Genomic DNA, 15,942 nt, shown 5'->3' with positions numbered 1-15,942 from the left:
AAGCAGAAGCCACACCTGAGTCTACTGAAAGCCAAGATCAGTTGATTAAACAGGTGGAATCAAGTGTGGTTTCTGCTTGGTTGGAATGAAAACCTGCACCCACACTGGCCCTTTATGGATCCAGTTTGTCACCTATGTGCTACAGGAAAGGCAACGATGGATCTATAAAATCCACTTTCATCTTAGACAACTTGTACTGGGAAATAAATACCTCATGTTGCTTCCTACCACTAGCTTGAAATTTCTTGCCAAGTGGCAAACTTTTTAAGATGTGCAGCGAGTGGAAGGAGTCAACTATAAGGTTTTGCATATAGACAGGGGAAAAGCATGGCAGATATACCACCTTGACCTTCTTAAACAATGGAGGGAGGTTGAACTCTGGTAACAACAGTAGCTTGGGGTTGAGGTATCCAAAAACAGCGGATCCCAGTTTGATCCCAGTTGGAGACAGTCCCTCTTAATTTGACCCTAGATTTGAAAAAATGCAATTGGTATGTTCCCTTGACCCCAAGTAAAAGATACCTTTATCTGTTTCTTCTTTGTCACACTTCATCTGAGGTTTTTTCAGGTGCCAGATTGAAGATTGATGAATTGGGTGCTATTGGTGGTCCTATAACACCGCATGTGACGGTGGTCCTAAAGAGATTGCTAGGCCATATGGTGGACCCAGTAAAGTGTGACAATGAGTGGGTTGATATACGATATCTGGGCTTCCATTTGCATGCAGTTGCACACCCAAATAAACTGTTGCAAATGCAGCCTGCCAAAAACCCAAGACAAAATATATGGGGAGACTGTTCCTGGGGATAGTGAGATATTGTCACAGGTTAGTTGTGACTTCACCAGTACACGGTCTGAGCTCACTAAATGAGATCCACTCTAGTGGTCTGAGTGTCACGAGGCCTGAACACCAGAGGGAGCCATCGCCCGAATATTAACCGTTTCTGCCCACTTCCGGTCCAGAGGCGTATATAAGCAGCACGCTATCTCAGCCACATTGTGAAGCATTGTTTCCTATAGCGTTACTTGCCAAGCCTTGATTTAGTCATTGTCTAGTTACCTCCTGCATGACCCTGCCCGTTTGCTTTTGACTTCGATTTTTGGATTTGTGTTTTGGTTTTGGTCTACAGTGTTGCTTTCTGGTTTTGACCCTGTTTCTTCGTCCTTTAATATATCTGCGTATGGATTGTAACACTCCTACGTCAGACGAGACGTTACACTGAGCAGTAGCTGGAACATTGCCAACTGGCCTTTGTAAGGATTAAAGCAGCTATCTTTGGGGGCTCTCTGATTCACTCTCTAACATTTCTTTCTCTCTTTTATGTTGCAGACTGACATGTAAGACAAAGGGCTGGGGGAAGTTTTGTCCCACATGATAGAGAGAGAGAACTGTTCAGTGCAAGTGGGAAACTCTGAGTGATCAGTCACTTGTATTAGAGCCATTTAAGTCCAACGTGGTCTGCATTCTGGGGCCAAGATGGTAGGGGCTAACTTCCATCTCCAATAGGAAAGAATGCAGTCACATTCCAGACTGTTCCCCAACCTGCGTCAGGCGTTCGGGTTACTATGGCAGGTGGGGGCGTAGTTTGGTGGATTGGGAGTATAGGGAAATGGGCAATTAATGTGGCACACCTGTTGCTTATTTTTGTTAGCTTATATTAAGTTGTTCTCACCCCTCAGTGAACTGGGCTGGTGTGTGTGTGTGTGTGTGTGTGTGTGTGTGTGTGTGTGTGTGTGTGTGTGTGTGTGTGTGTGTGTCAGAGCGTGAGCTAAATGAAGTCATAAGCAGCCAAGGCTCAGTTGTCCTGTTTTTTTCCCTTTTAATCCCATGCTGTGGCATTACGGAGAAATAGAGCTCACATGCAATCTCAGAATGAGCACCAGAGGACTTTATGTCCAACAACAAATAAAGAATAAAGTGTGTTTTTTTCTGGTAGACATATAAATGGTAGGTTAGTCATATGTAATTCTTATGTTCGTTTACTTAATTTTGCAAAGTTTTTTGAGTCATGTTTTTAATTTTGTGATGGGAAAAGAGGTGTGACTTTTACATACCAAGGAACACAAGTGATTGAATTTTGCCTTTATGCTTTCACATATAATTTGATATTAGTTCTGTGATATGTCAAGAGCATTTCTGGCAAGGAATGGATGCGATCCCTTCACAAGCCCAGCCCAGTGAGGGTGTGCCACTATGGCTAGAAAAAAGTTCATAAAGTTTCATTTGTCAGGTTTAATTCAGATAATGAAATATTATTCCTGAATTAAACCTCTTACTTTAAAATGCTGTAATACAGGGATATGCTCTTGACATAGTTTGACTTTTCAGACGACTTTTCAAGTTTTCACAAAAAGAGAAGGCAACAATAATGTGTCTGGATCAACAAAATTAAACCACTGGCTGGTTTAGGAGTTGCATATATCTTGAAGTCAAAGGTTTCTTTTCCAAAGTTTGGCAGTGTTAATCTGTAAAAATGTCTTTATTTTTTATTTGTGAAGGAAGTGCTTATGCATAATTTGTCCAGTTTCATAGTAACTGACATCTTTAATTGTCTCAGTATCACACTTTTGCAGCCTCAAAGCAGCTTGGTTATCCATATAAAGTTATTTATAGTTGGAGCACTCCTTCAGTATGCAGGGTTTATCTGGTACAACAAAAGCAAAATACACTGTTTACTTTCAGTGTATACATACAGAGAAGATAATGGAGCCTGCAATAGTAGTATGGTAGATCAATCCCACAAAAGGTGATGTGAAATTGATTTTCATGGCTTTCTTCACAGTAGATATGGGTCACCTTTTTTTCTCCATTGTAGGGAGGACGGTTATCCAAATTGCCACAAGTGTTTTTTGATGGCTTTTTTTTAAAAGGTAGCTTTTATTCATTAACATTACATTGCAACATATCTTATTTATGCAATTAAGCGCCTGTTCAAGGACCCAACAGTCACAGCTTTGAACCCACAACCTTGTGATGAGTAGGCCAAAGTCTTAATCATTGAGCTACTGCTGCCTGATAGGTATTGTGCCAGTCTATAATCCACACATTTAACTTCCATTCATTTATATTAAACCAATATTTGATACTGCTTTCTGCAAAAGCATATTTTAAGCCATTCCAGTAGTTGATGCGAACCATGCAGATCAGACCATCACATGGACATTTTAGAATTACCAATAAACCTAATGTGCATGTTTATGGACTGTGGGAGGAAACCGGAGTACCTGGAGTAAACCCACAAAGGCACGGAGCAAACTCGCATGCAAACTCCACTCAGAAAGGCCCCTGCCTGTTCAAACCCAGGATTTGAACCCAGGACCTTCTTGGCACCATGCTGCCCCTAAATCATCCAATAAAACTTCATTAAATTCTGGGATTTTCCTGCATTATTGTATATTAAGCATATTGTTTGTAATTTTGCGTTTTTACTATAGTCTTGCTCTTGCCAAACCCTCTGATGATCTGAATGGCCCCGCTTTGGTACTTCACCTGCTCCAGTTCAGGTGTGAGACCTGGCCCATGATTGAAGTCTCTGTTTCCACAGTCTAAAAATGGTCAGAATTCCTGCACTAGAGTGATCTGCTTTGGTGTCAGTTCCTCAAGCTGTGACCATTAAAGACAGAAAAGATCATTTCACAGAAAGAGAGGGCAGTAGAAGAAAAAAGAAGTAGTTTAGAGATAGTCATCAAAGAACTGTTTTCTCATGTATAAAGAACAAGTGTACTAAAAATTCATGTGTCTGTCAAAAAGGTCAGCTCCTGAAGGTCTGTTTATTTTGTAGGCTTAATTGTCAACAAGGTTTTAATACACATGCAATCCCACAGAATTCGATTATAATTTAATTTGATCATTTCAATCATGTTTAATGTTTAATGTCTTTCAGTGTCGCTTTGTAATTAGTGCTTATTATTTTACTGTGAAAATATTTTTGCTAAATTAATTGGAACAAAAGAAGTAAAAGAGTAACAAGAAGTTCCTATTTTTAGTCATAATTATTCAGTAGTAACAACTGACATTATAGGGAAATAATATAGCTGTACTGCAGAAACAAGAAAATAGAGACATGTCTACAAATAACTCTTTTTATCTTTCTATATTTTTTGGATACAATTTGGAAAATGTATAACCAGGTAGTGAAGTTACAGAATATTATGAATACAAAAAATCAGGAATATCATCACAAGACAAAAGACCTTCTACAAATGTCACAAGCAATATGTATGTTCATTACATATGAAATAAAAGAAATGCCATTATCATATTAAGAAAAGAGTTTTGCCATAAATAAAATGTACCCAATTTGACTTACACAGCACAGGAACTAAAGTAAAGAACCAACCTTCCAACATCAAATGTGTTATTATTGATCGAATGCATTTGGCAAAGGAACAATGTTTATATACAATCACTGGCCAGTCTTTACAACTTTAACTCAAATTTCCAGTTAATAATAGCCAATGAATTTACATAGGTTTGTCAGTGCTGTCTTTGGTTGTTAGTTCAGACTAGCTTATGGTGCACTCATTACCATCCTTTTAAGCTGCCTCCATTTGTTTTGCAGAGCTTCTTTAAAGCTGTCTGTCATGAGGAAGTAAAACACGGGGTTGATGACACTATGAGCAAATGCAATTGGCCGTGTGACAATATATACTGCATTGATGTGGTCTATGATACATTGTGACAAATTTAGTTCAGGAAGCTGTGATGCAATGCGTACATTCCTCATTACATGGAAAGGTGTGTAGAGCACCAGGAACATGATTGCTGCAGACCTCACAATTCTTACTGGCCTTTGGAAAGATGTCCCAAGCACTTCCTCTCTTTGCACGAGTACCGAAACCATCTTTTGTGATGCCCAAAACAAAGCCACCAGTGGCATCACATATCCAGTTATGGTGAGAACTATGCTGTAGATCAGAGTAACTTTGGGAACTCCCAGGCTTGCAAAATCACGACACACTGTCTGGCGATTTTGCTGCAAGTCCTGGATAATAATGACAATGAGAGGAGTGATTTGAATGTTCACCCAGATCCAATTCAGGACTGTGATGCACAGTGAAGCCTTGAGAGTCAACAGGACGTGTTCTCGCTGTGGGTGACACAGCAACAAGAACCGGTCCACACTTACCCACATCATGAAAAGAATGCTGGAGTACAAGTTGACATGGAGGATGTAGCGATTAATCATGCATAGTGCAGTATTGAATTTCTTCAGGTTGTGAGCATAGTTGTAGGACAGCTCAGGTAAAGTGCACAGGAAGATGAGGTCGGACATAGCCAGGTTAAACAGGTACACATTAGTGGACTTCCAAGCAGGGAGGCAAAAGATATAGCCCAGGACCACCACTAGGTTCCCGATGAAGCCAAGGGCAAATTCCAGACCATACATTGGCGAGAGATAATATTTCTCTAACAGTAGAGTGATGACATCAGAACAGTTGGAGTCCTGCATGAAGATTATTGTACATATAATTACTACAGTTGAAGGGCTTTATTTCCATGCCAGTTCATGTAGTGTAATTAGCCAGCTAACAATGATGTGTTGTTTTTTGATTGAAGAAATTTATGTGCTCCACTAATATTTGTAGAATGGTGCCAAAGGGGATGTAATATTTAGAATCTACCTAACAGGCTACAGATCTATCTCTCTAACCCTAATCCTGTACAGGATTATTTATTAAGACCATATTCAATACTACTATACAATTATGCAAAACCAACATGCCAATATATTTTACATTACTTTTTGTATTTTACATTTTGTTTCCAGTTTATTTATTAAAAAAATTTATAAAATGCATCTCATGCCTAATTACTTCAAAGACCGAATAAACAGAATAAACTGCAAATACTTAGTCATGTCATAAATAATCTAACGCACTTACACATAAAGCATAAAACACTGACAATGGCTACTCCAAGAAATTTTCCCAAGCTCCTCTAGAGGTTTAGTTTCAGGGTGAAACCAAGAACATAATATTTTCCTATAATAAAATGCTTTAATTAGTACATTTTATGTAATAGATAAAAACCTTAAAAAACCCTTAAAGGACCCCTGTAAAGGTTAAGTACTAACAAGACATTCAGAACCAAACAATGCTGAGGTTAGAATTTTAGATATAATCATTAGGTAATGAACAATATATAAGATCATTTATAAGCATTAGGTGGATTAATTCCTTGCTTAAGTCTTTAAGAATAGGCTAAAGTTTAACCTCTTTTTTAAGTGCATGAGTAAAATGTTTAAGCATAATATAACAAAATTTTCCAACCCCTATATTAGTTTATGTATATTACATAACACCCTTTAGCAGCATTAATAATCATTCATTTGTAGACATTAACTAGTACACATTATCTTGCTAAAATAATGAATTGAAATCATTCTTACCATTGCACTCTTTGGGGTAATTATTCTAGAAATGAGTCAGTTTTTTATCGTTCCTTTTTCTAAAAATGTATCCACCCATTTGTAGCACATCATCATTACTGGTACAAAAGTTCACTGAATTTATTTGGTATTTATCTAACCAGAGATCTGATGCAATGACACACCCAGACGCAAGCAAATGTTTTTTTGCTTCTTCTTTCTCTTTCGGCCCCAGTGTCTGTTTTTCACCCCTGTTGATTTGCTTTTTGTCATTTCTGTGACATGTGTAGAGGTGCAGATGGAAAGGTGGTAAGTTTTGTTGACACATCATTGTTGACTCAGTTTGATGGAGCTTTTGTACAGTGAGGTTTGATTCCAGCTGTACTACTGTTGGTCAGTCAGTGTGGCAATGCAGTGCAAACAGAAACACCTGCATTCAACTGAAAATGTGTTCAGTGTCTCAAATATCACAAATAAACTTGATCACAATTTACACCAGTTTATCGTGCGCTTCAAATCATTGTCCTGTTGCATAGCACAATTGTGCTTGACTAATACCCATGAGTCGATGACTGTTGGGGGTTATCAAGGTGTTGTCACTGACTCTATCTGAGAAAAGACCTGCAGTTCCTCAGATGGGGACCTCAGACCTGCAGTTCCTCAGATTGTGGTTCACTGGACTCACAGAGCCTTATATAAGAATATAAATAACTAGCTCATCTTGGAATGGAAACTTGCAGCTAAATGGAAACTGCAACAACAGCACTTTGTCTTTTCAAGTGTTTTGTGTCAAGAGAGTTGCTTGTCTATGCATTGTAGTCTGTACTGATTTTATGTTTAGTTTGGCCTTTTCTTTTCTTTCAATGCTGTAATGTCCAGCATATTCATCACATTTGCCCTACCAATATCTCCATTCACATTTGGAGATTTTTTCCATTCGTTTTCAGGAAGGTGCTGGGACGTGTTGTGAGGCAGAGCCCCTCCCAAACCGACGCATCGAACGATACATGTCGCTGCTCCACCCATGAACGAAAAACTTTTATACATTTCATTGGAGAACAGTAAGTGAATCCTTAAACGTATACCTTTATCTTCATCTATTCCATCCAAACACATAAACGTAAAATAAACTCTTCCAATCCTGTTGAAACACATCCCTGCTTACTTTCACTGATGTCATAGGCAAACACATTTACAAATACATTTCTATATAAAACGATCCCCAAGGCAATGTAGTGTGATGCTCTGACCGATTTTCTGGGGGTTTCCAGAGGGGGCTAGCCCTCCCAAATAAGGCTTAAGGCTTGAAGGACATCATAAAGAATAAAAAAAAATCATTTGTATTGCTCAGTCTAACTGAAAAATATTATTTTGACAGGTCAGTGCATGAGAGTGCTCAGTAGTTATGTGTGAAATACCACATAATTGTTTACGCAATCGACCAAATGGAACAGAGGAAGCTTATGAGACACCACAAAGTTTTAAAATACACTGTGTATTGGAAAACAAATGCCATAGATAGATAGATAGATAGATAGATAGATAGATAGATAGATAGATAGATAGATAGATAGATAGATAGATAGATAGATAGATAGATAGATACTTTATTCATCCCAAAGGGAAATTCCACACAGCTTCCAGCAGTATCCACAAACACAGGTAATAGATAAAATAGGAAGGAATATAACAAAAATACTAATAAATAAATAAATAAATAAATAAATAAATAAATAAATAAATAAAAAATTAGGGTACAAAAATATAACAAAAAATATATCAAATAACAAAATATTACACAATTTAACAAAATATTTTATCTTTTTTATATTTTTAACGTCTTGGAGCCAGCACACCTTCAGAGGTCTTGTGGAATCCGTATGCCTCCACAATTCGGACCTGGTTTAAAGCTCTCACTGCCCCCTGGTGGACGTAGTGCGCACTCCACCCTTTTATTTCCGACAGGGTTCTGGTAAGTGAAGATGGCGACCGGAGGAGTCCTTCAGCGCTGCTTAAGCGGCCTTCGCTCGGCGAAATACAACGCCAGGACGCAAGTGCACGTCCATCTTATCAGGTCTGACCATTTTATCTGCATTTCCTTTGCTTTGTGGACGCAATCACGGCGCTTTCTTACCGGAGAGAGACACATGCATGAATCAGATAGCGGGCCGTGTCCCAAATGCACATGCAGTTTCCATACAAGTTCCGCTGAAAGTAAAAGGATATTTCCGTATCATGAATGCATTTTATATTTTTGTTTTATAATAAATCCTGTTCAGTGTAAACACGATCAGTGCAATTTTATATTGTTAATGGATAAATCAGACTCTTGACTTCTGAAGGACACAGATTTCAGTGTATTGTTAGATTTTTATTCACTATCTAGTGACATTGATCACTAGGATTGATTGTTTTAAATTCTGGCCATGATTAAGGGCAATTATTTTGAGACACACTACTACTACTGCTGTTGACATATCCTATTTAGATTGAAAAATGTTTCTGAGAGCTCCTATTAAGAAGTGAAAACCTTTTTCAGGCCTGCATAAAGCAATAGTAGGAGTTTACCTTGATTTTGGCATCTTTAATGAGTTCATTTATTCATTCGTTTGACTGGTTATTTGGATGAATGACCAGCTACCAGTTGCGAAACTGGTATATCTACCTCCCTTATTAGTGGACGAAATTGATCAAGATATGTTTGAGCTATCCAAATGGTCTTATTATTCATCCACCCATTCTCTAAAACAGAGGATGTGATTTTCAACCACAAGTGTGCCGCGAGAGATCGTCGTTATACGATTACAACAGTAATTGGTCAGAAAAAAGTTATTATTTAGTGACTGGAAATAATTTGCCAGTGTTAAGCGCCTGTGCCTGCGATGTAGTGGAAATAGTCCACCATGTCAGAAGGTAGCACAATAATGACCTTGTTAATACATGACAGTAGAATTAATGATGCGCATGAAGCACAGTGAAGAAATACTTGAAAGGGAAAATCGGGTCCTGGACAGAATTCTGACCCAGGTGAAGGTCCCTAGTATGAGTGGTGGTCAAAAGAAAGCAAAAATGGTGAGTTCGAGGCAGTAAAGTTCTTTTACTTTGGATCTGACTACAACAACTTGTGGGGGGAAAAAGCCATCCAACAGTGCCATGGTCCCAAGCAAGCTTAAACGCCTTCTCCAAACTTCAAAACGAGAACACAGACTAGTCTAGTGTGAAGACACTAAGCAACAGGCTGGATAATGGGGAACCTGGAGCCTATCCCAGGAGATACTGGACACAAGAAAGGATACACCCTGGATAGGACGTCTAGTCTATCAAAGTTGTTGTAGTATGTATTGTATTAGTAATTTACCAAGAAAAAAAAACAACAATGGTCCAATCTTATAATGTAGTATCGGTAGTAGTATCTACAACTGGTAGCTAGTCGAGCCAGGGTGGATATAATTAGGGTTACCCTACAATACAATACATCACAAGCGCATAATTGTAATATCTAATCCTAGGGGATTGTCGTCATCCGGTCACAGAAATCGAGAGGAGAGCTGGTTTAAATCTCTGTTTGTGCGTAAAGTGGACCCAAGAAAAGACGCCCATTCTCACCTGCTGGCAAAGAAAGAAGAAAGTAACCTTTATAAAATTCAATGTAAGTAATAGTTTGTGCGCTTGATATTGCTGATGTTTACTTTGCTTTTAAAATGTGCATATAGGACGCTTTGAATCAGCTAATCGAGTAAAGCTTTACATATGTTAGTAGTCCTTACGTTCAAATTATGTACGTAAAATATATTTAAAGGTTTTCCAGGTGAAAGATACCTACTGAAATGTCCACTTCACCACTGGTACCAAGTTAATTTCTGAATGTAGCACAGCACAGTACGACATAGCAAAGCAACCAAGGATACCATTTGCATTTCTTTTACATGATATGATGCTAAACATAACCATAGCATGATGGCTAGCAAAATACAGCTCAGTCTTTCTTCATGTAAAAAAAAAAACATCACATCTAGAATAGTATAAAATACATATTTACCAGAAGAGACGAAGAGTAACAATTATTTCATTATAGTAGCTTGGTGTGATGGACTAATTATAGTAAATTATTGTTAATAAAAAAAATAGAAAGCAGTGAAACATTTAACAGTGCCATTAATGACTTATGGTTTCTTCATTTTAGTTCACAATGTGAAGCCTGAATGTCTGGATGCTTATAACAAACTTTGGTAAGTCCCAACCCTTCCCAATCTCAAGTGGTTCCTGGGGATTAATTACAAACCGATGAACTATTTTCGGTGTCTTAATCACGAATTGCTTATCAGAAACCCTTGAGACTGAATTGATATTGCGCCTGTGGAGTGTAACTCCATCCGAATTGTATTCAGTTCTATTCCTGTGAGATGATTGGCAGGAGCAGGAATCTTCTGCACTCTATTCTTGACCTACATTCCAGGGACAGTGACTTGGAGGAAATACGTTTAAAAATAGTATTGTTTCTCAGAATGAACGATCTAAAAACAGGTTTGGAATTTTGAATGCTGTTATGTGTTGCTGTCACTCTTAACATCTATTATCCTATATCCAGGCTTTAATGCAATAAATAATTAACGATCTCTATTTTGTCCCACAGTGAGGATGTGTTGCCTTCGATCCATGTGGATAAATACTACCCCTGCGAGCTGGTGGGAACATGGAACACCTGGTATGGAGAACAAGACCAGGCTGGTAGGACCTTGCAGATAAGCACCACGTTCTTTCAAGCCCCAGAAATGGCAGAAAGATGTGATTTTACTAGAGTTTTCTGTTCATCTGGGCTAGGTTTTTATTCATCCTGGTCATTTGATTTGCATAGTCCTGTCAAATAGAACAGCGTATTCAGTGAAAAGCAGTGTTTCATACTAGATGACGTCTAGACGCTTGGCCACATCTTGATGATTTGCTAAATATCCTAGACTTTTCAGACAAATTGATAGTGTAGTGTCAGTGATGCATTTAATGACTTGTCTAGGCTTCACCTTATGATTCTGCTATTGGTTGATGTTCACTAGTTGGCTGCTGTTACACTTAGTTTTTTCTGGCATTAATATTATTTGTCACATTCCAGGTAAACTCTTTACTATTAGCCATTACTGTGAAATAATATATAGAATATAATGGTAATATTTAAGCTTTTAGTGGTCATATTTTGCATTACCTAAGGATAGCAGATGCTTGTTTTCTTTTCTGGTGAGTCTCACAAATTACAGCAGTTTATCAATTGTTTTCTTTTTAAACATTAAATTATAATTGCATTAAACAGATCAGCTGAAAAATTCTAAATGCTTTCCATATAACTAGCCAGAAATAAACCATTGGCCACAAATCTAATTTGCATATTAAAACGATAAGTTTGCCACATACTTGAAAAAAAAACGTAAAGCTTCAGTGTGTGACAGAAGGCCAATATTTTGTGAGGGATTGTATTAGAAAAGTAAATTCCCTATATCGATACTGACAAACAATATATTGTCTGATCCTGTGTACTATTTCTCAGCTGTTATAATATTAAGACCAGTGACTTTTGTGGAAATATTACCAGAAAGTGATCATGTAAACATATCCCAGAACATTCCCCTGCACATTATTAAAGGGATACAAACTGATCTGTATATTTCTTTGTATACAGTCCATTTGTGGAGATACCGCGGAGGCTACCCAGCCCTGACCGAAGTCATGAATAAGCTGAAAAATAACAAGGTAGAAAACACTTTAAGTAATGTTTTGGTTTAATTAATGGTAAAGTTAATGCTTGAATGTTTGTGTTCATTTTATTTAATGTAAAGCAATAGAAGACATGCCATTACTAGCCATTAACTTAAATTCTAAAGCTCATTTCCAGATACATAATGTCTCAAGTTTATTCAGTGCACTTGATTAAACCCTGAATTTCCGCTACCTTTTGTACTTAACAGGAATTTATGGAGTACAGACAGGAACGGGGGAAGATGCTGCTCTCTCGCCGTAATCAGCTGTTGCTGGAGTTTAGTTTCTGGAATGAGCCAGTTCCACGCGAGGGACCAAATATATATGAACTTCGATCATACCAATTAAGAGTGAGTTACAAAACTCGGTTTTAAAGATTTCATCATTTAATTTTGTTTGTAAGAATAGTCCAATACATCTGGTTGAGGGTGCAGGCTGCAGGCTGTTTTTGTGTCTAGATATGATCTGAGATATGATCTAGTTTGATTTCTCCCAGGTGATGACTTCTGATATTGCACTGTGTGTAGCGATATAGCAATACATTAGATATTATGCTGCAAACATTGAAGCCTTCCATGTGTAGATGAACATCTCTAGGTGTTGACCTGACAGTAAGCGGGCTGACTAATACCTCACTCATGCATATGGAAAACTGAGCCAGGATTGGGGCAACTTTCTACTATCTTGTCTTATATGCTTTGCCTGATGCAGTTAGGAATCTGCTTTGTGTGTGGGGGTCATTCTTTTGACCTGCCTTAAGGACACCACACCCTGTTCGAACATACACAGAGCCTGTTTTTCTTGTACTACTTTTGTTATTGGGTGGGCCACACCTATGTTAGGTATGGGTGCACCAGGTATGCCTTGTACAGCACCTTACAGAGACTGCAGGGGCCTGTACTCTCAGCCTGTTTAATGTTCTAGCCCTTGTTGATATCAGACCCCAACAAAGTTGTTACTGTATCCCAAAACATTTATTTTCTTCTAGGGTTTTGTTCAACATCGAAGAAGGTGGAACTGGTTCCTAAAAGAGCTTTCATTTCCATATCCTACAGATGGAATGTAGTTCAAGTTTTGCAGCTACAGGACTAGGTCATATCCATGGACCTGAATGATGCTTATGTTTCCATTTCCTGGAATACTGATGCTTCTTAGGTTTTGTCCTGAAAAGCAAAATGCACCTTGGCCTCTTCCTAGCATCACATGTGTTTTCAAATGTAGTATTTGTACTATGTCGGTGGCTTTGTGTCCCCTCCAAGGAGTAGGCCATCAGGAGCATGTCCGCGTTCCTCACCCACATTACAGTGTTTGAGCTCATGGCAAACTACAAAAAGAGCTCCCTAACCCTGAAGCAGATCACACAGTTTGTCGGCATAATTAAACTGAGAGTTGATTCAAGTCAAGTCAAGATTTTCTTGTTATTTTAACCATACATAGTTGATGCAAGTACATAGTGAAATGACAAAACGTTTCTCCAGGGCCCTGGTGTTACATAAAACAATACGAGCTAAGGACTGAAAAGTAAGTTGTCCTAGCCACACTGAGAATGCCTGCCATTCCATCATCCCATTTGGCAGATATTACATTTGCCAGTCAACTTCAGCCAGGCCATTATGCCTGTATTATATGCGACAGTTTTGTACGTTTCCTCCTCTGCTGCTGGTTTTTCCAGGTTCAGCAGCTAGGTCACAAATTCTGTGCGAGTGAGAGAGTCCTAGGATGGCATATGGCTCTAAAATGGCTGACAAGACTTTGCTTCTGTAACAAAACAACACTCACTGCTTTCTCAGGAAAACCTAGTGGCTTCTATGTTTAGCATATCTGCTGTATCAAATGGATGGAAATGCTTGTAAACACAAGTCATGTATGCTAGGTCATGCCCTTAAGTGGACATTCTCCTGTGAATGTTGCTCACTTCATCAGCTTGACCCTGTTCATTACTTGATTCCCAGGAAGCTTTTGCTAAACTTAAAGGACTGCTAAACATATGATGGCTATGGCATGTGTTTTCATTCCATGTGTGTCACCTAGTCCCCTTTACTGTCGCTAACATGCAACATTGCAGTCAGGAAAGGCAGGTGGACATGTTTTGCAATGTGCAATTGATGCATGTAACATACCATAATCTCTATCTTTTGCAGCCAGGAACCATGATTGAATGGGGGAATTACTGGTAAGAAAGCCTTATCATAATACTCAGTTCCCGTTCATTTTTAAGTGTAAAGATTCTAATCGAGTCAGATCAACGTTCATTAGAAAGCGATCATGCAAATAGGTTTCCTGAGACATTCATATTATTAATGCAATATTAATACTAATAGATCTTTTATATATTTATGGATGTGATTCCGCATTATTAAAATGCTCGCATGGTTTGTTCAGGGCTCGAGCCATTCGCTATCGCCAGCACAACCGGGAGGCCGTCGGAGGTTTTTTCTCTCAGATAGGAAGTCTTTACATGGTCCATCACCTATGGGGTAAGCGAGCTTCATCGTAAGTATATTTTACTCCTGTAACTTCTGTGCTTAGTGCTTATTTTCGATTTATGTACTGTCAGCGTATAAGGACCTGCAGTCCAGAGAGGACACTCGCAATGCAGTGTGGCAGCATGAGGGCTGGAATGAAGTGGTGTACTACACAGGTAAGTCTATCATCCTACAACATTTCACATCACATCATCTTGTTTTTTGTTGTCGTCGTTGTTTTTTGGTAACTAATCTTGCATATCTATATATTTTGTTTTCTCCTGTCTTGTTCTAAGTGCCCCTGATTCAACACATGGAGTCCAGAGTTATGATTCCAATGAAGGCCTCACCCCTGAAGTAACTTTCAACTTTCACAAGCTTAAGACATGCATTCACATGGGAACCAAGGCTGTATATGTATTATTCCATTTCACTATCCTTTCTGGTCATCAAATAAATAAAAGCACTCCAAATCCGTACCAGCAAATAGAGTTGAGAAATCGTGAATGGATTTGAAAGATTATGAACTTTGTACTCCTTGAGAAGTAAAGATGATTGGATTTATGATGTCACAAGTCTTTGAGAAATACATCTTGGCAAACCTTAAAGTTCTGGCATCTTCACACGCATTACATCTTAGCATTGTGGCCCAACTCATATATACATGTATTTAAAAGAGAAAAAGTATTATAAGGTCTTTAAATGTTCTATTATTAAATTCGCTGTGGTGCTGCATTTGTTCATGTAAATAAAGAAGGCTGTTCAATGTAAGTGGGAGAAAGAAATCTACATTTTGCACAGCACTGTAAAATCACTTTAAAATGTGCTAGATGGTAACAGAGGGATTTTTTTATTTTTACTTTTATTTTACATGATAAAAGTATAATAAATATTCTGTCCATTCAGAGAAAACAGAAAACTCCGTCTATATCGAAACTACTTCCTATTTTGTGGGGTTTGGAAAACATCCTTGTACTGTATGGCATGTAGAATGTAAACCTGCATGCTGAGTTTTAACAGCCATTTTTTTTTAGTTGTATTGTAATGTTATAAACAAACAATTGTTATTTATTTATATTTTGCAGGCTACTGTGATACTGGATATTGAGCTCTGACCTCAAAAGTATGTCTTTGTGTTTTGTTTTTTGCTTATTTTATTTCCAGTTGCGATTTCTTAAATTACAATTACATATGACCTGTACTGTATCAGTCAATATGTATACAAGTGATCCTGTACAATAAAGTATACACTGTTCCCCAATTCATAGGATTTTTCTAATGAGAAATCGGTGAGAGAGACAGTGATTACAAACACAATTACCTTTTGAATATATTTTAATATCTCTATGGTAAGTACCAAA

The 15,942-nt window shown here is 38.1% G+C and overlaps 2 protein-coding genes across 2 annotated transcripts; one reads left to right on the top strand and one right to left on the bottom strand.

Moving 5' to 3' along the window:
- Positions 1-3,802: 3,802 nt before the first annotated feature.
- LOC131371066 (succinate receptor 1-like) lies at positions 3,803-6,502 on the bottom strand. The gene is made up of 2 exons (XM_058418815.1): positions 6,393-6,502; positions 3,803-5,447 (listed from the first exon to the last, which is right to left on the bottom strand). The coding sequence occupies exons 1-2, from the start codon at positions 6,393-6,395 to the stop codon at positions 4,512-4,514; spliced, it is 939 nt and encodes a 312-aa protein (XP_058274798.1). The 5' UTR covers positions 6,396-6,502; the 3' UTR covers positions 3,803-4,511.
- Positions 6,503-8,291: 1,789 nt separating this feature from the next.
- nipsnap2 (nipsnap homolog 2) lies at positions 8,292-15,842 on the top strand. The gene is made up of 10 exons (XM_058418675.1): positions 8,292-8,445; positions 9,881-10,020; positions 10,555-10,600; positions 11,005-11,099; positions 12,040-12,110; positions 12,326-12,466; positions 14,258-14,289; positions 14,499-14,593; positions 14,674-14,757; positions 14,878-15,842. Exons 1-10 carry the CDS (start codon positions 8,354-8,356, stop codon positions 14,940-14,942), a joined length of 861 nt encoding a protein of 286 aa, XP_058274658.1. The 5' UTR covers positions 8,292-8,353; the 3' UTR covers positions 14,943-15,842.
- Positions 15,843-15,942: the final 100 nt, after the last annotated feature.

Source organism: Hemibagrus wyckioides, linkage group LG20 (genome assembly GCF_019097595.1).
Source record: "Hemibagrus wyckioides isolate EC202008001 linkage group LG20, SWU_Hwy_1.0, whole genome shotgun sequence".
In the NCBI taxonomy this organism is placed as follows: domain Eukaryota; kingdom Metazoa; phylum Chordata; class Actinopteri; order Siluriformes; family Bagridae; genus Hemibagrus; species Hemibagrus wyckioides.
The sequence above is the reverse complement of the archived record's forward strand: the minus strand, read 5'-3'. Positions and strand labels throughout refer to the sequence as shown.

What these genes read in the sequence shown, in the direction of transcription:
- nipsnap2 (XM_058418675.1), top strand. Translation starts at nt 8,354, where the DNA reads ATGGCGACCGGAGGAGTCCTTCAGCGCTGCTTAAGCGGCCTTCGCTCG. An exon ending in GATGCTTATAACAAACTTTG is followed by an intron (nt 10,601 to 11,004) that starts GTAAGTCCCAAC and finishes TTTGTCCCACAG; the next exon opens with TGAGGATGTGTTGCCTTCGA. An exon ending in TTCGATCATACCAATTAAGA is followed by an intron (nt 12,467 to 14,257) that starts GTGAGTTACAAA and finishes TATCTTTTGCAG; the next exon opens with CCAGGAACCATGATTGAATG.